General features: G+C 39.6%; 4 protein-coding genes, 1 long non-coding RNA gene and 1 other non-coding gene across 13 annotated transcripts; 5 read left to right on the top strand and 1 right to left on the bottom strand.

The window, feature by feature from the left end:
- Positions 1-384: 384 nt before the first annotated feature.
- On the top strand, positions 385-1700 carry LOC116202872. The gene is made up of 2 exons (XR_004156161.1): positions 385-1273; positions 1360-1700. It is a non-coding gene; the product is annotated as an uncharacterized LOC116202872 (long non-coding RNA).
- Positions 565-649, top strand: LOC116206463. The gene has a single exon (XR_004156696.1). It is a non-coding gene; the product is annotated as a small nucleolar RNA snoR117 (small nucleolar RNA).
- A 1855-nt stretch (positions 1701-3555) lies between the features above and the next one.
- Positions 3556-5681, top strand: LOC116204869. Its single transcript, XM_031537217.1, has 2 exons — positions 3556-4070; positions 4875-5681. Exons 1-2 carry the CDS (start codon positions 3706-3708, stop codon positions 5359-5361), a joined length of 852 nt encoding a protein of 283 aa, XP_031393077.1. The 5' UTR covers positions 3556-3705; the 3' UTR covers positions 5362-5681.
- A 432-nt stretch (positions 5682-6113) lies between these two features.
- On the bottom strand, positions 6114-11832 carry LOC116204868 (putative cyclin-B3-1). Of its 2 annotated transcripts, none has more exons than XM_031537215.1 (22): positions 11733-11832; positions 11580-11637; positions 11384-11453; positions 11064-11161; positions 10890-10998; positions 10640-10675; positions 10131-10188; positions 9945-10002; positions 9779-9863; positions 9607-9639; positions 9489-9522; positions 9360-9408; positions 9189-9282; positions 8791-8848; positions 8281-8574; positions 8076-8198; positions 7687-7776; positions 7431-7592; positions 7283-7342; positions 7017-7115; positions 6691-6869; positions 6114-6596 (listed from the first exon to the last, which is right to left on the bottom strand). In XM_031537215.1, exons 1-22 carry the CDS (start codon positions 11745-11747, stop codon positions 6461-6463), a joined length of 1998 nt encoding a protein of 665 aa, XP_031393075.1. In that variant the 5' UTR covers positions 11748-11832; the 3' UTR covers positions 6114-6460. The 2 variants fall into 2 exon arrangements, with proteins under 2 accessions (XP_031393075.1, XP_031393076.1); XM_031537216.1 differs by having other exon boundaries at positions 10890-10983.
- A 564-nt stretch (positions 11833-12396) lies between these two features.
- On the top strand, positions 12397-19968 carry LOC116204446 (DNA polymerase I). 3 transcript variants are annotated; one of them, XM_031536530.1, is made up of 17 exons: positions 12397-12513; positions 13098-13323; positions 13841-14060; positions 14478-14557; positions 14848-14886; positions 15321-15339; positions 16423-16476; positions 17215-17342; positions 17649-17717; positions 17909-17994; positions 18155-18264; positions 18575-18625; positions 18804-18862; positions 19086-19130; positions 19288-19362; positions 19450-19583; positions 19693-19968. In XM_031536530.1, the coding sequence occupies exons 2-16, from the start codon at positions 13159-13161 to the stop codon at positions 19540-19542; spliced, it is 1293 nt and encodes a 430-aa protein (XP_031392390.1). In that variant the 5' UTR covers positions 12397-12513; positions 13098-13158; the 3' UTR covers positions 19543-19583; positions 19693-19968. The 3 variants fall into 3 exon arrangements, with proteins under 3 accessions (XP_031392390.1, XP_031392389.1, XP_031392391.1); XM_031536529.1 differs by lacking the exon at positions 19450-19583; XM_031536531.1 differs by lacking the exons at positions 16423-16476; positions 19450-19583.
- Positions 19969-20385: 417 nt separating this feature from the next.
- LOC116204447 (glutathionyl-hydroquinone reductase PcpF) lies at positions 20386-23332 on the top strand. Of its 5 annotated transcripts, none has more exons than XM_031536534.1 (6): positions 20404-21304; positions 21475-21727; positions 22101-22304; positions 22455-22496; positions 22628-22714; positions 22934-23332. In XM_031536534.1, exons 1-3 carry the CDS (start codon positions 20469-20471, stop codon positions 22302-22304), a joined length of 1293 nt encoding a protein of 430 aa, XP_031392394.1. In that variant the 5' UTR covers positions 20404-20468; the 3' UTR covers positions 22455-22496; positions 22628-22714; positions 22934-23332. The 5 variants fall into 5 exon arrangements, with proteins under 5 accessions (XP_031392398.1, XP_031392394.1, XP_031392395.1 ...); XM_031536535.1 differs by having other exon boundaries at positions 22606-22714; XM_031536533.1 differs by having other exon boundaries at positions 20405-21304; positions 22625-22714.
- Positions 23333-25831: the final 2499 nt, after the last annotated feature.

The raw sequence follows: 25831 nt of genomic DNA, 5'->3' as shown, positions 1-25831 counted from the left end.
AACATTGATTCCGATTTCGTAGGCAATGAACCAAACAGAAACAACGGAATAAAAGTCCGATTCCTTATCGAGCCAAACAAAAATGAAAAATTTTCATTCCGTTTCCAATTCCGGCCTATTCCGCCTCATTCCGTTTCCGGACCCCAAACTAAACGGTCCCTAATTACTTCTGGGCGCAGAACCGATCTAGGAGTCTTCAAGGCTACGGGCTTTTAGCCCAACATTATTGCCATTGACAGGCCCAATGTTTATAGACATTGGGCTTATTGATGGGCTCTGGCCCACAACAGAAGCAAAGGGCATTTTGGTCAAATCAATGCAATTCCTACATATCATCTAGGGTTTGCTCGAGCCCTCCTTTCCTTTTCCTCTTCTTCAGTTCTATATAAGCACCTCCAATCTCCTATCACAGGCGGCTCCAGTCAAACCCTAGTTCGTTTGCTTCCTCGCCCCTCCGAGCGCTGTTCGCGTGGATTCGTGCAGTAAGTTCTCATCTCCGGCAATGGACTGGTTCATCAGTCGCGATGAATCTCACCCACCCGAGAGAGTCTTTGATTTGGGGATGGCCTGTGATGCGAGAAATTGTCCGTACCATCTGAGAGTATTCTCTGATCGATACAAAATTATCATCTCTAGCTTTCTGAGGCCTTTCTCCATGCTGATTTCTCCATTTGCGCATGATTTTCCTTTTCAAGTTCAAGACTTTTCATTCATGTCTTTCTGCAAATGATTTGAATTTTATTTTTATTTTTTAACGCGATTCGGAGGCAGTGATGACCGATTAACAAATACCATCAAACTCTGAAACCCTTTGATGATACTGATAATCAACTGTCTCTGAGCCTTCTTCAAATGCTGATTGCTATTTCAAAAAAATCTTCAATTTTTCCGGGTTTTTACGATCGGAATTTGGGAATGGGGACATTATCTGAACGGAAAAGGCAACAAATTAGAGTCACTGGTGCGCTCGAATCGATAGCGCATTCAGCGCTGTACGTTGCCGATAAAGACGGTAGCTGAGATTCTGGCGTTTGCCTCTTCTTCACCGGAGGCTTACGCATTCAGATGCTTCCACATCTTAAATCAACGATAATGTCTCATTCTTTTTGCAACCGTTTGAATGAATGATAAAAATTTGAAACTTTTTCATTTTTTAACGTGAGTAAAAATGTCGATTGAACTAGTAAATACGCAGACGGCCACAGCCTCGATCTTGGTAGAAATAGACTCTTGTCATACCGAAAGGCGGTATGGATAAGTATGGAAAATTTTGGTATGCACTCAATCCAGGCGGCGATCAACTCTTGTCGAGATGTGGTATGACAAGTAAATGACTGATCTGACCAATGATTTTCTCAGGGATTGCTGCGGACAATTTCAAAAAATAGAGATGATAAGGTGCTTCGGGTCATGAATGCAAGCTGAAGATGTTGGTATTTGACAAAATGGGGGTGTGTGTGTGATGTGGAGGGAGGGATTGGACTCTATTTGATAAGAATATGCTACTTTTGGATGCTCATAATGTTCTCATTTTTCCCAATTGGTAGGTCGCGGTCTCCGTTGGCCATTGATCTATGCACATGGGTTTTGAATAGTAAGGGGGCGATTGCCTTATCCCTTGTTTTTCCCCATCCAATTAGACTTTTTATTAGAACTTATTCTCAAATTAGACTTAGTTTGGAAGTAATTCTCAATTTAGACTTCTTTGTGTGAAATCATTTCAATTTAATCCCTATTCTTTAAACTCTTTCCAAAACACCTTTTACAGTTAGGCTATTTTGGATAAAATTTTTAGGAGTCAAGCGTACCCCTAAAAATACTCATATATTTTATTTACTATACCTAATTTTTTGATTCATTTAATCGAAATCTACATAAAAGCGTAAATTGAAGTTGATTTTTGTGGATTTTCTAGTTTTGCTAATTTAATTTTCAATTAATTTTACTATTTAAATGATTTTAGTTATTTTACTAAATTTTATTTAGTCAATTTAGTATTTTATATTTTTAATTAGTGAATCGTGAGTAAACGATTATAATAAGTCACTAATCAAATTAGTTGTTGACTACAAACTGAATTGAAGTAGAATTAATCCTCAATTATATCATCTTTTTTTTTAACCGAATGTGTATCCACCCAAGTTGATTAGTAGATAATCAAACGTTTAGGCTTTTTTTTTTTTAGTTTTCAAGTAAAATAAATTACTCAATCCAACTCAATTTATTTTTTACTAAATTCAATAGTATAGTTATTATTGTTTTGTTTTTTCTGTCATTTAATAATAAATTTTCACTCATAATTTGTTCTAATAATTTTTATAATCATTTCTTTAATAATAAAATTTTTATCTATTTTCACACACATATATATATTTTAATAATAAATTTTCTATATATTTTCGCATCTATATATTTATCAACATTTGCAATCATTATATAAAATAAAAGTTGAGTTGAATCATTATCGAACTCGAAAAACAAACGCAGGCTTGAGGATTTAATTAAGGATGAATTACAATGGTGTTTTTTTTTTCCACTTATCCTATTGGGTTCAGGACTTAAACGAAACGAATTAAAATGTTTTGGGAATATAGGTAAAAGGAAGAATAATATTACTTAATTTTTATTTGGCCAAGAGCTTAAATTAAATAAATCAAAATATTTTGAAAAATATAAATAATGTAAGTATATCATGGGAATTAATTTATAAAAAGGTCTGTTATGAAAAATATTTTGCGGAAGAGATCTAATTCGGCAAAACTCTCCCTTTTCTCGTTGTCTATGTGAAATCATGTGTTGTTCCAACCATGACCAATCAAATGTCTCAAATAGCTTTGATCATTCTCCTTCAACTATGAAAAGACAACCTGAACTGGTCCGATCGGTACTGCTACATAAAATCAGCTACATCCATGGTCCATTAGAGGAAATGGAAAATATCGTATAACCATGTCAAAACATTCATCGATCTCTCCCCCAAAATTAAAACATACTAATCAATCATCTCTTATAGTGAAAAATTCATGTTTTCTCATTCCCACTACGATGGAAAAGAGAGATTCATAACAGGGTGACGTACGTGAGATTGCAAGTTCGATTCTTATGATGTGATTATTTGTATTATTTATTGGTTATCGAAAGTTTCATTTCATTGTACTAGATTTATGAACTTTCATTGCGATCGAAACGGAAAAAGATATTCATAAGCCCTTGCAATAATCAATAAAAGAGAATCCACAGAGACGTGTATGACTTGATGTGAAGCGTTTGTGTTAGATTTTGATTGTTGAATGTGATCTTATTCTAGTTCAGGTTTAGTTTGAGAAGTCGAAATTCCATTTTTCCACGTGATCTTATTCTAGTTCAAGCCATCCGAAAACCGGTTTTTCTAGATAGACGAAGTACGTTTTCCGTCCGAATAGGACGATGCTCGAGAAACCGATCCATGCCATGCCCGGCTTGTTGTAAGAGGAGGGACCATATGAACCGGAGCGGGAGGAAAATGAACAAAAACGGAAATCATCAATCAAATAAGGGAACTAAGAGGAGCAAAGCATATTCACTGCCCCGTTTAAAACCACTCATACTCTCTCTCTCTCTCTCTCCAATCAACAACGTACACACACACTCTCTCTCTCCCTCTAAAACCCATCTCCATGAAATCTTCGACCCTTTGAGAGGAGAGAGAGCTCCCGAATAAAGGCCATGGCTTTCCTCTTGCCCAATCTCTCCCCGTCTCTCTTCCACCCCAAGTCCATAGACAAACCTCCCTCCTCTTCGGTTGCTGCTTGTTCCGCCTCATCTTCTTCGTCTCCGTCTTCTTCTGCGCAGATGCTGTCCTCTCAGGCTCAGACCCAGAAGCAAATCAACTCTCTCTCGCCTTCCTCTCTCTCTGCCCTCACGAGCCTCCAGACACCGACGGCCCAGGGCTCCCAGCTCTGCAACAGTACCGGGTCACCGGATAAGCAGCAGAGGGACAATTTCTATGTCAATCTCGGCCTCGCCGTGCGGACCCTCCGCGAGGACATGCCCTTGATATTCTCCAAGGACCTTAATTACGACATCTACAGGTGATTTCTGATTCCCGCTTCTGGGTTTTATCTCTCTTCGTGGTTGAGAGGAGTTTGATTTCTTTGGTGCTGTCGGATAATTTCTTTTTTTTTTGTAAGTATTACTAAATTTTGATTCTTGACATGTCGAGAAATTATATCAACATGGCTGTACGGCCACAAGAAGTCCTGATCAAGTGTTTTTTTAATGCCCTCGAAAATCTTAACTCTTCAGTTGTCGGGAGAAATATGGTATCTTTGGTGGAGTGAAGTAGGAATATGAATTGGAGTTCTACGGTTGCTGGAAATATTCTGAATTGGTTTTCGGTTTCTCGGGAAGGGGGTGTCTATGGTTAAGTTGACTGCATATAATGATGATCCTTTCTGTGCTGGATTAACCTTTGAGAGCTCGACTGTCATTCCTGCACGGCCCTTCCGTTTTTGAGAGAATTTGATGTGTTTGGTTATTCAGGGCATTTTACTAGATAGTTGGATATTTTCGGTGATCATATAACAGATAGACATTGAAGTAACTCTGAGGCAGGTTTATGCTTTTCCGTTAATGTAGCCGGAGTTACTCGGTAGTTATCTGTTTTTGTTTGGTGATATTATTCTTTTCATGAATTGTTGTGTGCTCTTTTTATCCATTAAGGTTGCAGGGGAGAGGACCAGGATTTCGGATTAGGCAGCATCGGTGAAAATAACATATTGGGACCGAACTCATTTGCTAGAATCTGAAAATGTGATAAATTTTCTAGTTTAGGTTGGATAATGTGCCATTTTACTGACAAAACTTTATGTTCTGGTGCATTTATCTTTCTCCAGAGATGACATCACCTTTGTAGACCCACTAAACACCTTCACTGGGATCGAGAACTACAAGTTGATCTTCTGGGCTTTGAGATTCCATGGTAAAATCCTGTTCCGCGAGATAGCCCTGGAGGTGTACAGAGTTTGGCAGCCCTCAGAGAACATGATATTGATAAGGTGGAACCTGAAGGGTGTGCCACGGGTCCCATGGGAGGCAAAAGGCGAGTTCCAGGGCACGTCCCGGTACAAGCTCGACAGGAATGGCAAGATTTACGAGCACAAGGTTGATAATTTGGCATTCAATTTCCCCCAGCCACGTGAGCCTGCAGTGTCGGTCTTAGACTTGGTCAGTGCCTGCCCCGCGAGCCCAAATCCGACATTCTTGTGGGGCCCAGTGGAATTACAAACATCTTCTTGGGTTGAGTTCTATCGAGCAGTGAGGGAGACCTTGGATCGTGAAGGAAGTTTGCTCGCGCAAGAGGGTCTGGTCACTTGCTCATAGTAAGAAAGAACGGAACATTTGTATATCGTAGCCTTATACTATATATACTATGTGATAGCAAATTCTAGCTTTGTGTTGATGATATGATTGATAGCAAAATAAGCCCCTTTTGTTTTTACTTTCTCAGGGAATGAGGGACACGGTATATGTACATAGGGAGGGTTAAGGGTTGTTCAATATGTGTACCGAGTTTTGAAGGAAAGTGAGGGTCCTAGGGCATACATAATTGATAAGCTGGTACAATCTTAGATATGTAATTTATACAGGAATCATTTGTTTTTCCTTGCATTGTAGCAGTTTCTACATTCTGCCTTGTTTCATTTCGAGCTTCTTGAGGTGTTATTCTGTGAGATTTGCATCCTAGATTTGCTCAAGGTAGTGATTTAATCAAATGATCCTTTCTCGAATAGAAAACGAACAGAGTAAGTACTGGCCTACTTCGCTGATATTTCCGTATGAGAAGTGACCTGAGATTTTATTTGTTGTCTGTTGTGATAATGCTAAGAGTTGAGAACCACCGCGATGAAACTTTGACGGTAAGTTCAGCCACTGTCTTTGATTGAGGATGGAAGGTTTCAGATGAGTTGAGAGGATATTCTTTTGGGTTAGCAATCTTGTGGGTTTAGTTCAGATCTGGAGGTCCTGTCCTAAGAGGGTCTTATAGAAATCATTCCGAAGACTGAAAAGCAGAACTGCAATTAACAAGGAAATGAAGTTTTCAGAATGAGGTAACTGAAATTCACAAATCAGGCAATCACGAAAGACAACTCTTTGCATTGCTACATTTAAGTGTATTACAACAATCAGCATGGCAATGACCCCTAGGCACAGTACACTCCAAATATGGAAATATCTGTATCACACAGACAACCAATTCAACATTTGTTGATCATCAGGTTGCACGAATTACAAAACAGCATGCAACCATGCAGATGTTCAGTTCTGTAAAAACTCGAATCTGTGGATTGTGGATCGGATGGCAGAACTGAAAAGTTCGATGGAAACAGTGTGTAATCAGAAGGACTCCTCTTGCAGCAGAGCTAGATGTAAGAGCTCTGGATATATTTACAGAGGACAGAATGAACGAAAGCATGTAGAATCAAGCTGGAAGTTTCTCCAAGGGCCTAATCATTGCAACACCGCTCAAATCGGGCCCGGCGTACTTCTCATATGTGACCTTCAGCTGTCCCTTTCGAGCTGCTTTGTGGAACCTCAGAATCATTTCTGCACATTCCCTGGAAAAATGGTAAACCAAGCTCAGTTAGTTCACATCATGAGAGTTGCGAACTGCAGAAAACGGAAGAAATAGAATATAAAATAATCATTTGCCTCATGTGTGGAACTTCATATCTTGCGTGTTTCATGAGAAGTGGAGTCCAAGTGGGAGAAATTTGCAGGGTGAGCCTCGCGACATAGATTGCCGATGCACACAGCAGTGAAGATCTGAACTCTAGAGCTTCATACTCAACCAAACTGAGCTCGATGAGGTAAAAAGCCAGATGTTCGAGCTGACACGAAAAGGCCAAGTAAGCAGGTTTAGGTTTACTCAGTAAGGTCTTCAGTCTCAGTTGAATCCAGTTTAAGTAGATGCCTCCAAACCCAGATTCTGTATGGAGAATTCTGATGGATAAAGAGATAAGAAAGAGGCAGCATACCACTTTGTCCGACTGAGCAGCTTTGAGGAACCTTAACATGAAAACATAAGGAGTGGGGATGTTTAGGCGAAACTTCAACTTCTTTAAGATAGAACTTTCCTGAGAATACAGGAGATAAAGCCATCATGTTAGGTTCCCACTAATAACGGACTTGCATTGCACAGCAGGTTCCATGAATGAAATGGCGAAATGGTGTCTTCCTATTGTGGCAAAACTTATTTATCTCTGTCTCATTTGATTATAGCAATAATATATAATGCGTGTACCATTCGTAACATTTGTTCTCTTGTGTAGGACTCGGCTGAGACACTGATCAGATCCTTAATCTGTATAAAATCAGGCATAGCAATTGATCAATCATTGGAAGGAAAAATATACAAGTTAAAGAATTGACAGCAGTAAGTATATATGTACCCTCGGATGCCAGAAGTCCTCGTATTTGGATGCCAACAGGAGTGCAGCAAGACCAACCAACTGCATCTCATTCTTCTGGATTGGCACTTGAGATAGATATCGGTCTAGCAGTGTGACCATGAGATAGAGTGTCTCATGCATCAAATCGAATTTAAGATGCACCTATTATAATAGAAACAGGCAACCAAAAACTGGCAATTAACTCAGGCATTATGGGAAGCAGGTGGGTGGCAAAAACACTTCAGAGGAAAAGTACCTCAATGAGCCAATTTATCAATATGCCTCGCATAGGAGACGTGACATCGCCCTGAATTGACATGTAATTGGCCAAAGAGGAAAACTGTGCCTGCAAGAAAATTTGCATTAGCAAAATGTTGGAGAAAATTTCCCTAGATGGCAGATGCTTGGGAAAGAAGCTAGTCAAAATTTAAGTAGTCAACAATGAGATGAGTGTAGTGAAAATTATAATGATGTTCTAAGAAACTATCATTGATTGATATATCAGTAAAGATAGCAGAGATCAAAATTCCTAAAACTTTTTTTTTGCTGAATAAAAATTCCATAAACTTGATCACATGTCAATAACAGAAAAGATTAATATTTCTCAGAGAAGCCCACTCAAGTCCTGGAAACATGAGACATTACCTCTGTAATCCAGTAATACTCATAAATTTCATCAACATATTCAGCGACTTCCAATTGATTGCTACCATCATCTATATTTGGTACATTTTCCTGCTTCACGACCTCACCATGTTCTCCAAGGAACTGCAAAATAATTTAAAGTATCATGGAAATTCTTAAACCCAGAAAATAATCATAAAACAGTATCCATAAACAATGGTGCCACCTTTGATCTAGCCATTAGCAGAGATGTGTAAGATCGCCTGCGCCCTGCTTTTCCTTTGACAATAGCTTTCTCTTTGTTTTCTTCTAAAAGGCTGGTCTCCCCAGATGGAATTTCTTGCCTTTTGTTCTCTTGTGATACAGTTGATGCGATATCTTCAGGAACAGGATTTGTCTCTGGTTTATCAGTTCCTGATGAGACTGCAGGGACTGAGGATGATTTGTCAGCAGCTGGTAGATGCTTGGTCTTTATAGTTGTTTGGATATTTGGAACCACTCTTGCAATGTTTCCAGTTCTCTGGTTTCACAACAAAAGGGAATTAATATCACATCTTTTTGTCATGATAACCAGCCACTTCAACCATCAAACAGGTTTTGAACTTTTTGGGTACTACATAAAGAGCTTCTAGTTAATTGTACAAAGGCAAAAGTTGCTGCAGAAGGGCATTGTATTTGCTAACAATTGCACTTTATTCTCATGACTTATTCATCATTATAAAGATGCAATACGTACTGTGGTAGGTATTCCAGAGGATGCATGGGTAGCGATATTCCTTTGACCCTTCGGGACCCTAAACAATAAATGCAGATCTGTTGAGTTATCTGAACGTCAGTGAAGTAGAAGAATTATCAAAACAATCAAGAATGCCTGCTTGCAACTCAATGGAATTACACTTCATTAAACGCTCAAATTCAAGAGAGTGGTACGACCCGTTATTGTCACAGATATCCTGTTACCTCTGTGAGCGATATCACAGAACCGTATTCCATTAACAAAATATACATACACGTATGCAGAAATGATGGAGCGGCTACGCTGAGGATAAGGGTGTGCAGGTATGTCTAAGCACATCATTGAAGAGGCGAAAGTTGGTGTGCTCTTTACATAACAGTCAAAACATTCATACTTACGTCATAATATGCCCATCACTTGGTCTATTCTTCGCAATATGGCTTCCAGTGTTGCTTAGTTGGGGCAGCATCTTCTTACCGCTCTTAGCTTTTACTGAAAGCAAAAGGTAAAATCACTATGCTATTAATCATAAAACACAGCCCTGCCAAATATAATTCATGGAATCTTACTGGCAATGGCAGTTTTTCCCTTCCCCTTATCTGAACTGTCAGAATTTTCCTACAAGCACAAGCAGCTTCAGCACGAGCAAAATAAAAAGGCAAGATCATGCAGCCTAGATGCAACTTCAGCTGGTTTACCTGATTATTTCTCCTTAAAACTGGTAAAATCTTCCTTCAAGCAGCAAAAGCAAGAATTATAAGCATTTCAATCAAAAGTAGCAGGTATCTGTTGTAATAAAAGAAGAGGTTCACAAACCTTGGCAATGCCAGAGAGTTGATTCGACTTCTCCTGGTAAATTGGAAATTTAAAAAATGTAAGTTCCTTGGGGAAATTGTCACTCACTATGGATAAAAATTAAAATCACAAGAGTAAACCATCCATTACACTATATGCAAAAGGATAACATCAGCAGCAAGAAGAAAACTACCTATTATCAGTAAATGTGGAACCGCCACATGTTTCCTTGGTCTTAGTGCTTTGAGCATTAGAAGAAGCAACCAACTCCTTCATGTCTACATCACTGACGACAAGTAAGCGCCAGCAGTCCATGTTACTATAAGTGCTGCACAAATGAAATTAATGACAAAGGGCACCTCTCTTCAATGGACATGGTTCCCCAGTACCCTGACTTAGTCTTCCCTGTGCTTGTGCCTATTTCAAAAAAGTAATACATCATTACCTCAATATGTCATGCAAGTTATGTCAACAGAGCAAACAATTAGCAGCACACTCCCATATGTACATAAGATAATACATGATGATAAAATGCATTGCCTTACCGTAATAGATTTTCTGGGCAAAGCACTAGCAGTTCTGACACCTGGATCTATCGATTCCCTGATTAATTAATCAAGTGGATGAAAGTAAGTTTGCATGCTGAAAAAAGCTATTGGGAGGTAAAAGAACATTTCTTTCCCATCTTCTATTTGACAGTAATATTTAAAACCAAAACAAAAATGCTATTCCAGTCACTAAGACATGCTTTCTTATGTATGATGTCTCATCAAAAGTTTTCAATCCCGAAGACATCACAGAGGTGGCATTATACTCTTATTGAACATGGTCAAACAGAAGATATTGATCTGATTAGTGCTGAATAAACAAAACTCAAACAACTATTAATTTATACCGAGCAGGCAAACATATAAAGCATAATCAATGACTTGCTAGTCTATCTACTTCAAGAAGTAGAACCCTAAGAACTACAAGAATGTAAAGCTGGACATATAATCTCCAACTGAATAGATATAGCAATAGTTCGGTATTAGTTAGGCATCTTGAAGCATACCGCTTTATAGATGTGATTCTGTCGCTTTTGTACTTCCTGCATTGAGAAAGTGCATCCATATTAGAGGTAGGTAGCAAAACAGCAAAGGAGGAAGGTGAGCAGAGACACAATGTCATTCTATGTTTCTTCATGGGTTCAGAAATCGTATACAATCAATAAGTTTTATCCGCACTGACTTGCTTTACAGAAGAGATAGGTGAGGTCAACAAATATAGGCCAAAAGGGCGCATAGGAAAAATTTTCAACTTACATTGGTTTGGACCCATCACAGGCTACTCCACTTGAACCAATTTTACGAATATTGCTAACATCTGCCAGAGCTTTCCTTCTCACATTTGTCTTAACTGAACGATGGAAAACTAACAAAATGTTAGATGGGTCGAAGCTAGAAACCCAAAAATTTCAGTTTTTCATCAAGCCTCACCGGAACTATCACGCAAGCCTTTGATCTTCTCCATGTTCTTGGGGCCAATTGTCAGCCCAGGCTGAGTTGTGCCTTTAGTAGCCGCTACAGATTTTCGTCTGCACAGAAGAAGAAACCTTAAGGTGAGTAGGAAAAAAAGAACCTCAAAAAACTCAATGATTGCTTTGACCCATAGATATTCATAACCAAGAACATCTCAAGAACTGGAAATTAACTAAGTTCCATTAATGATAACGGAAACAATAAGCTACGGGCGAAACTTCGAAGACAGGATTTCACGAGATAGGGCTACAAGCAAATTTACGTAATGGGTTACTCACAAGCTGTCTGCTGCAGCATCAGTCTTGAGCTTCCCCCTCTCCGAATAAACCTTAAATTTTGTCGGGCCAGCTGTTTGCAGCCCCCGAAGTCGGGAAAGAAACCCACAAGATCGTCATACATCCAACAAAACAGATCCGAAACTTCGAAATCCTATGAAAATAGAACTGCACTGTCTTTGCTGAAATGGAATCCTACCGTTCTTGCGCGCGAGGGGATCTCCGGTGACAGAGCTCATCCCGGCATCAACCTTCGCCTGAAATTCCACGAAAACAAGGGATTCAACACCCAAAAAGATGGCGATTCCCCACGTATGAAAAGATCGGAAGAATTGAGGGTTTCCTGAGCTACCTTCCCACGAGCCATCAATCTGAGCGTAGAGTTGAGGTCGGAATCTGAAGGGAATGCTTCACAGTTCACGGCGCAGGGAGTGAAATTGAATAGGAAAAGGAAGCGCGGTCTGTTTTTGTTTTCAAACGGATAGCTGCATTGACCGTAATACCCCTGGGCTTGTCCCTTTGAGTGGGCCGTTGTCTGGGCCCGTCCCAGTCCATCTGGACCTGATTTTGGCCCTTGATAGTGTAACTGATGAATAAGCTCGGGACTGCTACCGGCCCCGCGTTGCTTCGTACGTGCACCGATGCCTATCCCCTTACCGGTCGACTGAAAGATGAAAACTCTGTGGCTCAGCTTGATCACACCATTATCGATGACACCGTGATCTAGAGATTTGTTTGCTCCAGTCCTGAATTCTTCTTTCACGAAACCGCCCTGCATCATCGAGAATCTTGTCGAGCATACCAAACATTACAATGTTCAATTCTCTGTTAACATCCGCATACGTCTTATTACCGGAAAATAATGTTCCCCGGAATGTCGTATTAGCCGGTACGGAATCCACCTGGGCCACGGTCTGGCCCATTATTCGGGCCGTCTGGGCTCATTGCGAGCCCGCCATGCCGGCCCGCAATGGCCTGCGAAACATTTTAAAAAAAGAAAAAACAAAGGCGAAAATGATGAAGAGTTTCGAGCGAGCAGAACGGAGCTAAGCACACGTTAATGGCGGCAAAAATCTTCTGAAATCCCTCCAATACCAGAGTCGCCTCCGGTTCTTTCGGATTCCTCAAGCTCAGTATGTGCTTCTGTCTCTGTCTCTGTGTTGTGTCTAGTGGGTTACTGTTCTTCTTCATGCCATTTGTTGCACAACTCGTTGGATAATGTTTAGAGCAAAAGTGGGACTCTTGGGGTCGACCCATTGATGGAGTAAAGAGTGTTCCAGAGTCGGGTTAGTAGCATAATTTACGTGTTCGTGGCTTGGTAGCATAATTTACGTGTTCGTGGCTTGATAGAGAGCCCGACATGTCCAAAGATGGGATTACAACAAAGTATTACACTTGCAAATGAATGTGCAAGAGGGGAACTTTTGGATTAGTACAAACCAAGGGGTTGATCGAGAGATTGGTAGTCTTTGTTCCGGAGTATGTCGAATAGTCGTTGTGGAGAGTTTTATTCGTTGATTGTTAGTGTTTTATGAATGCATCGTGAGTAACTGATACTTTTTGTATGGCATTATCCATCTAAGCCATAGTATGTGATTTCTCTCCTCAGCCATTTGCTGGCCTTGTCACGTGGAATCTCGTTGATTGTACTTCATTCGTATTCAATCGGTTTGAATTATTTATCACCAAAATAATTTTCCGCTGTTCTATATTGCAGGTCATTGCATGCAGCAGGGCCTCCAATGTGTCCATTTCCTAAGTGATGTTGCTATGATTATATGGCATACTATCTGCCCGCAAACCTCCATAATCACATGCATTCTTTCTTGAGGAGTTTTAACTGCCTCAGAACGTGCTTATCAAAAACTCAAATATTTGGGAACAACTATTGCTGTATCAGACAGCAAAACTTTTTCTGTCCCTCGTCATCTATATCTAGCAAGGTAATAGTCATCTAAAGAACTTCATTTGATAGTTTCATGGCATTCATTTTAACAACACAAGGTCTTATTGCTGCTTCTCCTGTTACCGTAGTGGTTCAGAAGTGCTATATTGAGTGCAGCCTTTGGTAGCTCTGACTGTTGAGTTAGCAGTTATATTTACTGAGAATTCCATCTTCCTTGATGCATGATGCAGCTCTCATTTCCTGAGAGTGTTGGTTCTTGGTTCTTTCTGTTCATGATAATTTTTTATCTGTATTTGAGTCAATGAATCCCCGAGTATAGCCTATTATCAACTTAGTCCATAGTCTATCTGCTGAGTGATGAATGTAGGACTCAATTTTACATTGACAGAAACTGATAGTATTATGGCATGAACTGGAAATTCTGACAAGATTAGCGATGCTAACGAACTTTAAAAAGTACCCCTTTTTAATAGATAAATTTAATTCTGGACATCATTAAAGAGATGATATATATATATCTTCAGTCTTCAATCGTGCATCGTACTTTTTGGCAGGGTTTTTGTGCCCCGTCCTGTTCAGTATTTCCTGGAGTTCATGCAACTTCTGATAGAGGTGTAGTGATTCCTTCTGAGAGTCCACAAGCAGTGCAACAAGGTGCTCTGTTTGATTCAGTCATAAATAAAGAAAAAGAAGCAAAGGCTGGATCCTCTAGTGGGAGGGTGATGCTAATTGATGGCACATCAATTATATATAGAGCTTACTACAAGCTTTTAGGTATGTTACTGATTTACACTGCAATAAGATTGGATTGATGAAATATTTGCCATAATAACTAGGCAAATTTAGAAGAAACCTTTCTTCTGGGATATATCACTTTTTATTTGAATCTTACGCAACTCAATTAGTGAGCCTATATCAGCATTAGTTGGTCAGAGTGTCAAAATAATATATTTGACATAGCATCTGAAACTCTGTGAATTTGACCAGATAGCTGGTGTCTTTGAACCTTTTCTCTTAAGTTGCTTGGCATGATTTATGTCTAGAAACAGAATTTTTTTTTCTTTTTTATGAACTGCACCTTGAATTTGTTCTAAGTATATTTCTTTCGTCACTTCTGTTCCTAGTAAATGTAATTGTGCTAACTTATCCTGTTCCCTTTAAATTTTATCTTCTTTTTGGTCTCGGGAACAGCAAGGTTGCACCACGGCTATCTATCACATGCCGATGGCAATGGAGACTGGGTTTTGACTATATTTACAGCTTTATCTCTTGTAAGTTACATGAATGGTAGAGTTCTGATTTGTTAATACTGATGTCTTCAATTAAAGGTTGGATAGAGGTCAAGAGAGTTTAACTTTCTTGTCATAAGTTCGCTATTTTTGTTGTAATAAGTATAGTTATTGGTAGAAAGGCTCCAAGGCCAATGCCAAAAGTGGCATACTGCCCTTTTTGGTTTTAATCAAAAGCTTTTAGCCATACAGAAAATCAAATGTGCATGAAACCTGTTGTTTGTGCTCTTTTTCACTCAGAGAGGTCAAACAAATTCTTGTTGCCTTTGCAGATCATTGATGTCCTTGAATTTGTCCCTTCTCATGTGGCGGTAAGTTTGCATCTTCCCTTGAGATGTATATGCATGTTTGATGCATTGAAATGATTCTCACCTTTTGAACTGAAATTTGGTTATATTTAATGTTCTTTCTATAATAACATATGTCCTCCCCTTCCCATTCCTTCAAAGTGGTGGAAGGCGAACAAGGTGTCCTACCATTGGGTCGGGAGAAATTGGGGGTTTTGGTTGTTCTTGCTCGAGAGTCCTTTTGCAGTAGATTCTTGTGTTTGAATGACCCTGTTTCTTGTTTCCTCTCCTTCAAAGCTGTCCTGGTATATTGCCTGTCAAGTCGAATTGAACTTGTCTTTCTTACTCAGTTTTGACGATGATCCTGTTGAGTGCCTCTAATTTTCTCTTTGTATCATATATAAGTTGAATCTACAAAAAGTACGTGATACTTATATACTGTAACTGTTCTCTTGCAGGTCGTGTTCGACCATGATGGTAACGGTCGCTTCAAGCCTTCCATTAGTTGTTTAAAGTATGCATCCATTGATTTATGATATTGCCCTGTGTTATGAGGGCAAGAAGTTTCGGAAGGCATGGTGTCTTGAGTTATGGATTTATGATGTTGCTTCTTGCTTCTTTTTCCGGACTTAATACTGTTATATGCCGATTGCTTTATTTATTTATTAGAACATGGGTGAACCCACTATGCAATGGATAGAGTTTGTGATCAATGAGTTGTCTTGAGATTTCTATAGTCTCTCTTCCCATTATTTCCTGATACATTATCTTTGGTTAGTGTTCATTCTTCAAAAGCTTGGATTGGGAACTAGTTCCCTTATTTGCATCTTGAAAGAAAATATATGCATCTCATATATTACTAAGAAATGCCACTTGTGTGGGCATTTATCAACCAAACCTAGCTTCAATAGCTGCAACTGTCCATAATGTTCTGAGACTTCATTCATTGAAGTTAGGACTTGGGAGTTAGTTAAGAATGCACGATATATGAGGTACATATAAATCATATTTTAATTGTTTCTGGAGCAGGTGGAATCTCAATTGAATGAATAATGTGGATCTTCTGGCAGCTTTAATTAACTTTTTTGCTACTGAAAAATGAAAGAAAATTATGATTATTATTATTGTTTTGGCTTCTGCTACCTACTTTGTTCCTGTCACGCCATCCATCGGACAACATCTAATTGGAGAAGACAATTTTCCAATCTTTCAAAATGTTATTCTCTTTGTGGCATTCTTTATGCTCGCTTATTGGTTTGCTAATGCTTGACCGATTTCTTTTGCCCATTTAAGGAAAAAAGAGTAAGAAACTCCTAATTGGAAAACATTGAACATTTCGATGATTTCTTTCTTTGTAGAATTGCAAAAGTGGTGGTATTTGGTTTATTCGCTTTGAACATTTAACGCAACTGGTTAGTTTATTCTTCTAACATTCTAACTCGAATCTGTTTATATAAACTAATGAACCCCTCGGGCTTTAGTGTTGTGTGAGACAAACTTCTCCTTCTATAAAGTTGAGGATTTGAGCACAATTTAATATAAGGAACCTTCTCTTTTCAGGAATTCCATTTGGTCAAACTAGTAATCCATCCAAAGAAAGTTTCATGGCAAAAGGTATGCTTGTCAATTGTCTTTTTCATGACGGAATTTGGGCCTTGGTTGGTTTCTAATTAAGAGGAAGTTTTTCTTATGTCACATCAATATTGGTGTCTTTTATTGGCAACTGAGTTGTTTGGTTGGGTCCTCTTTTTTTTTTTTTTTTTTTTTTTTTTGGGGGGGGGGGGGGGGGGGGGGGTGTGGGGGGTGGGTGGTGGTTTCTTTTCCTCTGTTAATAGTTCTTCCTCTATGGCAAATATAGAATTGCTCTATCATTCTCTTAAATTCTTCTTTGTTTTGTCTCCTTTTCCTTTTCTAATTGTAAAATTTAGTTTTTCAATGAGGAACCACTGAATCAAAATGTGGCTTACAAAAGTAATTAGAGATGACATTTATATGTGAGTGTGTATTTGATACCTATTTATATGTGAGTGTGTATTTGATACCTAACAACAGTCATCAATGCTATTTTCTGTCTCTCTTCTTGAAGATGTGTGTTTCTTAATCACTCATTATCGCATGAGGATGGCTTTTGGTTGCTTATGCCTTTGGAACATATTCAACATTTGCCATTATCTTTCACTCATTTCTTTTAAGCATGTGGTCCTCCTGACTTTCTTTATTTTCTCCTATCTCAAGCCTTCCCGTTTCTAACTGAAGCAAGAATTGTTAAGATTCACTATTCCTTATTTATGGGCTTACAACACTGCTCCCGAGTGGTGTGGTTGATGAAACATTCTTTAAATTGTTTTGAAGGTTTGAATTTCCGCCATACTATGTACCCATCATATAAGAGCAATCGCCCCCCTACACCTGATACCATCGTCCAGGGACTTCAATACTTGAAAGCATCCATCAAGGCTATGTCCATCAAAGTAATTGAGGTAATGAGTTGAGCCCTCGATACTGATTGTACAGTTGATATATAAAAGGGCATTTTGGCATGTAGGGAAGTCTAGAGCCATCAGTCAACAACTGTGATATGTAGTCATAGACAGTTTGTTTACTTCATAACCATTATGCTCGTATATGAACATTTCGCATTACCAAATTTCTTTAAACCAGTTTACAGTGTTTGCTAAATTACGTACTTCACATTATCAACTCTAAAGGGTATTTGGATAGATCATTGGTAAAGAGCAGATTTTCTTATAGCAAGTGCTGGCTAATCATGATTAAACTCAAGGCAGGTACCTGGTGTTGAAGCTGATGATGTGATTGGAACGCTGGCATTGAGGAGTGTTGATGAAGGATATAAGGTACTTATTCTTGTAATTTGTGGAAAAAGCTTAGTTTTTGCATTTTCGAAAGGATTTTGCATTCTAATGAGTAGATTGTTGATTTAGAGCTTTTTTGAAGCATAGAATACATCAAAATAGTTTTCTTTGCAATGTTTTGTTTCTTCTGTATTCTCTCTTATTGTTTCCTCTTGCTTGGACATATTTGCTAGGTGAGAGTTGTGTCCCCAGACAAGGACTTTTTTCAGATTCTTTCTCCATCACTTCGCCTTCTTCGTATTGCTCCACGTGGCATTGAGTAAGTATATAGCAATTGCAATTTGTTTTTGACTATTAAGGGGAACTCAGTTAGTGAAGGATTGAAGTATTGCTCTGTTTTATGCCGACTAATTTGAACATTTTTCATGATGCTTATCATGATATTTTTCCTGTCTTCTGGTTCGTTACATTTACTGAAGGATGGTTTCCTTTGGAATGGAGGATTTTGCTGAAAAATATGGAACCTTGAAGCCTTCCCAGTTTGTTGATGTCATTGCGCTTGTGGGTGACCGATCGGATAATATTCCAGGTCTGTTGCACTGCTTGTATTATCAATCACTTAGAGATCATTTAAGATTAGAAAGGGGGAAAAAAAACTCATAACTGTCTCTGTCATTTCAGAAGCACTAACTTTGTTCTTTGGTGTTGGAGTTCGAGTGTCTGGTAAAATGCAAATTGGTACATTGGACTCCTCGTATTTTCGTGAAACAATGAAGAAATCTTCTTTTGTGAAATATCCTGTGATTTTGTCGGCAAGGACATTGTTGTGTTTCCTCAGTACAGCGCAATAGATAAATATTTTTGCAGGTCAACAAATTTTTAAAATGATGTTTTTGCAGGAGTTGATGGAATTGGCAACGTTCATGCTGTACAATTGATAACTAAATTTGGTAGGTTCTGTCACCCATAGCGAAGTAGTTGCTTGTTGCTTGCGCATAAATTTTGGAAACATGAATGAGCACTACCATAAGCTTGTCTCACTTTTGTGAAGTCAAAAAGTTGTTACTACATTTGTCTTTATTTGACATAATTATTTGATATGCTTCATTGGTCTCAATACCTTGCCAGGCTCGTTAGAGAATTTGTTGCAGTGCGTGGATCAAGTCAAAGAGGAACGGATTAGACAGGTTAGCTCGTGTTCTTTAATCATGAAAATCATTAAGAGGATTACCTCCAAAAGATGTGGTTCAAGTAAAATGCTTGGAGAAGTAAGAGTAACGCTTGATAGGCCAACATGATCACAAATTGTATGAAGTGACGATGGCTGATTCTTGCACTTACAATTAAATTGGTGCTGTAGAACGATGTATGCCACACCAAACTAACCCGTGTCCTGTTATATTTTTGTAGGCTTTGATTACGGAAGCTGACAAGGCTGTCCTTAGCAAAAATCTGGTAATATTATAACCGTCTGCTATATTTATATGCACAAATATTTTGACAAATTTTGCATGAGCACATGCATGTCATGGTGCACCAATTGCTAGTTGCAGGTGATGATCTATTTAATAAGCTGGACCTGATGAAATATTCAAATATTTTTCCCTCGCAGGCACTTCTACGTTCTGATCTTCCTTTTTACATGGTACCATTCAAAACCAAAGATCTCACCTTCGATAAACCCGAGGTATGGATAATTATACAGCTCCTTCCTTTCTGTATCATAGGCTAAAGACATGCATCTGTGATTGGTCTTTGTTTTTATGGTATTCAGAGTGTCAAGTGTTTAACCTCGTGCAATTCGATTGGCTCAAAAACACTAGCACTACTTGGAACTCACGGGGTTACTCGTTGCCTCAATTTCTGATTTCGTCATCCTGTTTGGGTTTGGGTGACATGATTGGCCAAGTAAAAGTAGCATCTTTTAAGCTTAGACAAGTTCCTCATTGGGTCGGTTTCTGATTCTGCAACCTTTGATCAAATAACCTGAAATGTGCTCGCTTGAATCCCGTTACAGGATAATGGGGAAAAGTTCACGAGCCTCTTGACCGCCATCAGTGCATATGCAGAAGGATTCTCAGCCGACCCGGTCATTAGGAGAGCCTTCTATCTATGGAAGAAGCTCGACCCTCGATGATCCATTCTCAAGAGTTACTGTCACAGATGTTTCTATTCCTCCATCGTCTTCTTTGTTCTACATGTCTCTTTCCAAGGAGCATATTTAAAGGAAAAAATTTCGAAATATGAATTTATGTTGGCATTTCTTTTAGACTTACGATGAAAGTTCCAATGATCGATAGAATCCGAAGTTCATCTCAATGGCCATTGATGAATCCATGGCACTGGCAGCATCGGATTCAATTATCAGTCAGATGCACAGATTCGTGTTTGCCGACTGAAAAAAGGAAAAAAAAATAAAAAAGAAAAGAATCTATGAAAGGTTGGGAAAGGCGTCTATTCGGCCGCTGCGTCTCCGTACGAATTGTTTTTGCATTTAAAGAGTAATGTTTCGTACAAAAAAAAATATATTTTGTATAAAAACAAACCGTTATTCCCTAAATACGGAAATGTTTTGTATGGCCCCGCAGAATATTCACTTGCTGGACCAATAATTGACCATGAAAGAGAATCTGGCTGTTCTAAATCATGGTCCTATAGTTTACAACCACGTGTTTTATCATTTCATCGCTGGGTGGGCCCCGCCGGCAATGACAAATGCCACGTGGATAGTCAGTCAGCACCTCATTATCTCTTTCATCTTGAGTTCGTCCAGGGGAAACGGCGCCGGCAATTATGTCAATCTGCAGAGTTCCGTTCAGCTGCAACGTCACCTTCTCCGGCGACGGTTACTCAACTGTTAACGGACCCGCTCACCCACCGGCCAGACTTTCCCGCTTCAGACCCAAACTGTCTGTCAACGACCAAAACTCTGACAACCTAAGCACCACCACCTCCGCCTCTGCCCTGACCTCCCTCGCAAACCTCCTCTGGGGGCCGTCGCTCCCGCCGGGCCTCCTCATCTCCACCGTCCGATCGGCATGGACAACCACGTGGCGCCTCATGATGTCCCAGCTCGCCCCGTCCGACCCCTCGGGCACTTACTCCCGTCCCAGCTCCAAGTTCCGGGTGACTGACCCCTCCCGCTTCGCCAGTCGGAGGCCCGGTAGCCTCCACCTGTACGTGGGCCTGCCGTGCCCGTGGGCACACAGAGCCCTCGTAGTCCACGCCCTCAAGGGCCTCGAAGACTCCGTGCCTGTCTCGGTTGCCTCTCCTGGGGTTGACGGCTCCTGGGAATTCAAGGATTCTGGCACCGGCAGTGCTATCCGATCGAGGCCCGGGGATAGCCTTGTCCCAGGAAAGGATAGGGCGAATGGACGCCGGAACTTGAGAGAGGTTTACCGGCTGAGGAGGGGAGGGTACAGCGGACGGTGCACTGTGCCGATGCTGTGGGATGTAGAGAGGAAGGAAGTGGCTTGCAATGAGAGCTATGACATCATCGAGGTGTTCAATTCGGGTCTCAACGGGCTGGCGGGCAATCCGGAGTTGGATCTCTCCCCAGCGGCATTGAAGGGAGAGATCGAAGAGTGGAATCGGGTCATTTACCCCATTGTGAATAATGGGGTCTACAGGTTGTTTTCCCTATACTGTTCACATTCACCACTTAGAATTAGCAATTCACGAGTCTGTCATTTTTCTTGAGCAACTGGCTTTGATTTACGCGGGAAGTTCGATCCGACTTGCCAATGGAGTCATAATATGGTAAGTGTTTTGGGAAATTGATGGACCATTTTTTCTTTAGCAGATGTGGGTTTGCACAGACTCAAGATGCGTATGATGCTGCGGTGAACCAGTTGTTCGATGCACTGGATAAAATAGATGATCATCTGAGCAAATCAAGATACTTGTGTGGTGATGTGCTGACGCTCGCAGATGTTTGCCTTTTCACAACATTGATTCGGTTCGATCTCGTTTACAATGTTCTCTTCAAATGCACGAAAAAGAAGCTACTCGAGTATTCCAATCTTCATGGGTATATGCGTGACATCTACCAGGTACCATAACATATCCTTTCACGGAGTTATTGCCAAAAATTATTTCCTTTTGGAGTTGGGAGTTGGAACTTGCACTGAATTACTAATGACTGAGAACTACTGATCTGAACGTAGATGTTATCCTGTCAGAGATTGCGTAGTAGGAAAGAATTGCTAATAACCCGAGTTTTTCACTCTTCTGGAAGGGGTTTATGTCTTTCATTATCTCCATGTCATTTGTCAAAATAAAAAGGCAGAAGAAACTGTTTCATTCAGGAACTTAGGCAAGTCGAAGCAATTTCGATACTTGATGAAGCAGTTAGAAATCTCAGGTGGATAGAATTTCCTCTTTTAAAAATATTACATCGGATGAAACTGTTTCTCTGTAGAGCAGATCCCAAAGGTGGCAGCAACCTGCAATTTTACGGCAATTGTGGATGGCTACTATTGTTTCCTATTTCCACTGAACCCAGGCAACATTAGGCCTGTCATGCCAGCAGATTGCGAACATGAAGTTCTCTTCAGCCCTCACAACAGGGAATCTTTATCATCATCATCAACTGATAAGAGTGCGATGCAGCTTTACTCTACTTCATAGGTAGAGGGCTGTGAAATTTTATTTCTTTGTTGTGATGGGCCCGCCTGAGCATGTTTGGGTCTTTCTTTCTTGGACTAACACCTCAATTGGCAGTTCAATGTGATGAAGTCATTCCAAACTAACAGATGTCATGTTTGTACATTGCTGTAGGCTTTGATCCGAAGCTGTTAGGCTGTCCTCAGCAAACTTTTGGTAACTTATAGCCCATTATATATTTACGTGAAAATTTTGACGAAGATCGCCTGAACACATGTATGTTATAACAGTTAATGGCCATTTGCATGTTAAATCCTTTGATAAGGTATGATTTATTTCGGCAGCAGGAACTCATAGAGGCACTGTTACATCATGACCTCCCTTTGTATATGGTACCCTTCAATACCAGAGATCTCGTGTTCAGTAAAACTAAGGTATGGGTTGCTACATAAGTGTGAGCTCTTTCCTCTCTATTGGTATATTCCGTCTTTAAATTTTTTTCGGGGAAGTGTTAGGTATTTCAATGCAAGCAATTTGATTTAAAAACTTGATTGGCCCCAGTAGTGTTTTGCAGTCTATAGTTAGATGCCAAAACCTTAAACAAGTTCCTGCTCGTCGGTATTGAGAAGTGTGTGTATTGAATTCTGTTACAGGATAACGGGGGACAGTTAACGGGCCTTTTGACCTATTCGACCAATATGCAGAAGGACTATTGGCCGATCCGTTCATCAGAACAGCCTTCTATCTTTGGAAGAAGCTGGAAACTCGTCGACCGATTTCCAACGCATACCCTCCACAGATGTTTCAATGCCTCTCCATGCTCCATCAGTTTCTTTGTTCTACCTGTCTCTCTTTCCAGTGTGCGCAACGTAAAGGAAACTTTTGATGCATTAGTTATTTTGGCATCTGTTGAATTTTGGGATGAAAGATCCGATGATCATCGACAGAATCTGAAGTTTATTTGTGCTGGTTCTTGTATTGTGCTATTACTTACATGACGGTTTGTGCTATTGCCTTATAGCGGAGGATTAGTTGGATCCGAGTCATTTGACGAATAATCTGTGGCCGCATTCATTTCGATAATCAACGAGATGTACAGATTTGTTGACTCCAAAAGAGAGAATAGATCCATGGAACAGACCCTAACTGTTCACAGAACTCAGTCACAGCCTTTAAACATCACCCAAATTGTTCAGAGACTCCCTGCACGTTGAAGTAAATTATATATTCCATGGTTCAGGTCAGACAACGGCTTCTCAATGCAAGTGGGCAAGTGAAATCAAGTCCAGGATATGAAAAATCAAACACCGGGTTCTCTTAGCAAAGTTCAACTCTTGCCATTCTCCGTTCTCTATGGAACAGAGAGATTAGTGAAGAAAAGGTCCAGAAGCGGCTTAATGCAGGAACAACAGCGAGGAAGATGTCGAGCGAGGAGCAGAGAGTCGTTTCCAATGGATGGATCCCCAACCCGACGACCTGCTATGACATAGGCCAAGAGGCAAAGAAGATCGGGCTTGCTATCCCAGAACTCCATCAACGCAACCAAACAGGAGTTATCATCAAGTTCTGCTAGCTTTTGAGCAGCTGCAAAGGTTTGGTAAGAATTTGTTCTTTTCCCGAGTAATATAACAGTTGTCTGTATCTTAGAAAAATTCAGGATCTTCCAACATTCGCAACAATTATGATCAGATTTCTATGCTATTGATTAGAACTGATTTTTATCTCGAGCCTGATGAAATAGATAGAAGACATTGTTATTCTGGGTGACACGGAGAAGAAATCAAATTCATCTGAAGGGACAAACTATCAGGCCCATATGGTTGCAGAAAGAGGAGATGGGGGATTTATATGTAATGTATACTGATGTCATTAGCAGTTAAAACTTTTGAGCGACGGACGGTAATTATTACATAAACAAAACAACTTGCGATTTATTATAAATTCTGAAAATTGATTTACAGATGGAGCCCATTTGCAAAGCAAACAGTATCTTTATCTGTCAGGCGGGCTCTGTCTGGATAAGGACTGGCCAACTAGTTAAGTCAAATAAGTCTTTGGTAACATAATTTGCAAGTCTTTGTATAATTATTTCTTAAACTTTTATAATTTCCTGCTAAAGTCATTTGACTATTCTCTACCGACAAAAAAAAGTCATCTGGCTATTAATGCATTGGAGTGGCCGCCCTTGGACAATAATTTAGAGATAACGTTCATACGAGCCTTCTTAAAAGAGTATTTACATAGACTAATCACAGTCTATCGGATGATTATTAGTCATGAAATAATAAAAAACTTCTTAAATAGCAATAAATTTATTAATCAATAAGAAACTTATTATTTTTGATATAACAAGATACTTGTTAGGTAGTCAGAAGCTTTATTATTTTGAATATAGTAAAACTCTTATTAAATAATAAATTTTCTTATTAAATAGCAAGAGGCTTATCTTTTTTGGAGCCTCCTTGATGGGGCAGAAGACCTGGCAAGTCGGTACCTGGAAAAAAATAGGTTATGACGGCCTTATCTTGAAGGAAATGGCCTCCGGAGCAAAACTCACGCTTCGCCGTGATTTTTCGATATTTAAGGAAAATTTCATCGTTTAGGGCCTTAAACAGGCAATTTATGTTAATTAGGGTGTTTTTGTAATTTTTGGAAAGTTTAGTTCTTTTATGCAATTTAGGTTTATTAATACCCTATTTAAGCTTTCTGTAAGTCCTAGGGCAAGGGAGTCGTCTTTTCAGATTATTAATAAAATTCAGAGCTTTCGTGCTTTGTTCAATCTCGGATTCGAGTTTGATGCCTATTTCCTGGTATTCGTAGAATCAACAGGTATAGAGGGTCATAGTTTCGGTATTCGTGCGCGAATCAACGGGTCTGTGACAGTTACTCGCGTTGTACGCTGCGTCACTCCTAGTGCTAGCACTCCATTTCTCTGGCATCTTCAGTTTGCAAAAAATTCCCCGAACCTCTGTCATTTCCAGTGTTCATTGAGTTCATCAAAAAAAAAAAAAAAAGAAAGAAAGAAAGAAAGAAAGAGATCTTCTTCTTTGGGAAAAGTTATCTGAAACTCGGTCATTTCAATTTCAAGTGTTAAAAATAAACTTCTCTGATAAGGCATACTCCTGAGTGTTCCAAGTTCTTGCTCTTTTGGTGGTGTTTTTTTTGCTGTTCTTTGGAGTTTCTTCTTCGACCCTCAGAAGAAAGAAAAGAAGAACAATTCTCCTATTTGTTCTCCTAAAAAGAAACTAAAAAAAAAAAGGGAGTCTTTGTTGATTCAGCTGTTTCAGTTGCTGTCGAAATCGCAAAGTGCTTTATTGTGCCCGTCGGATGTTAGTTTGGTTATGCATTAGTCTACAGGAAGAACATCCAGGCTCTCAAAAGTGAAGTCGACAAGCTTCGTGATGCCAGAATCGGTTTTGAGAAACCGATGCAATGCTGCTGAACGCAACGAAGAAATTGTCGAAATTCGTCTGAAGGGAGAAACTGTCACGCCCAGATGGTTGTACAAAGAGGAAATGCGGAATTTATATGTAATGTCCATTGATATCATT

Source organism: Punica granatum, chromosome 4, assembly GCF_007655135.1.
Source record: "Punica granatum isolate Tunisia-2019 chromosome 4, ASM765513v2, whole genome shotgun sequence".
NCBI classification, from domain to species: Eukaryota; Viridiplantae; Streptophyta; class Magnoliopsida; order Myrtales; family Lythraceae; genus Punica; species Punica granatum.
The sequence above is the reverse complement of the archived record's forward strand: the minus strand, read 5'-3'. Positions and strand labels throughout refer to the sequence as shown.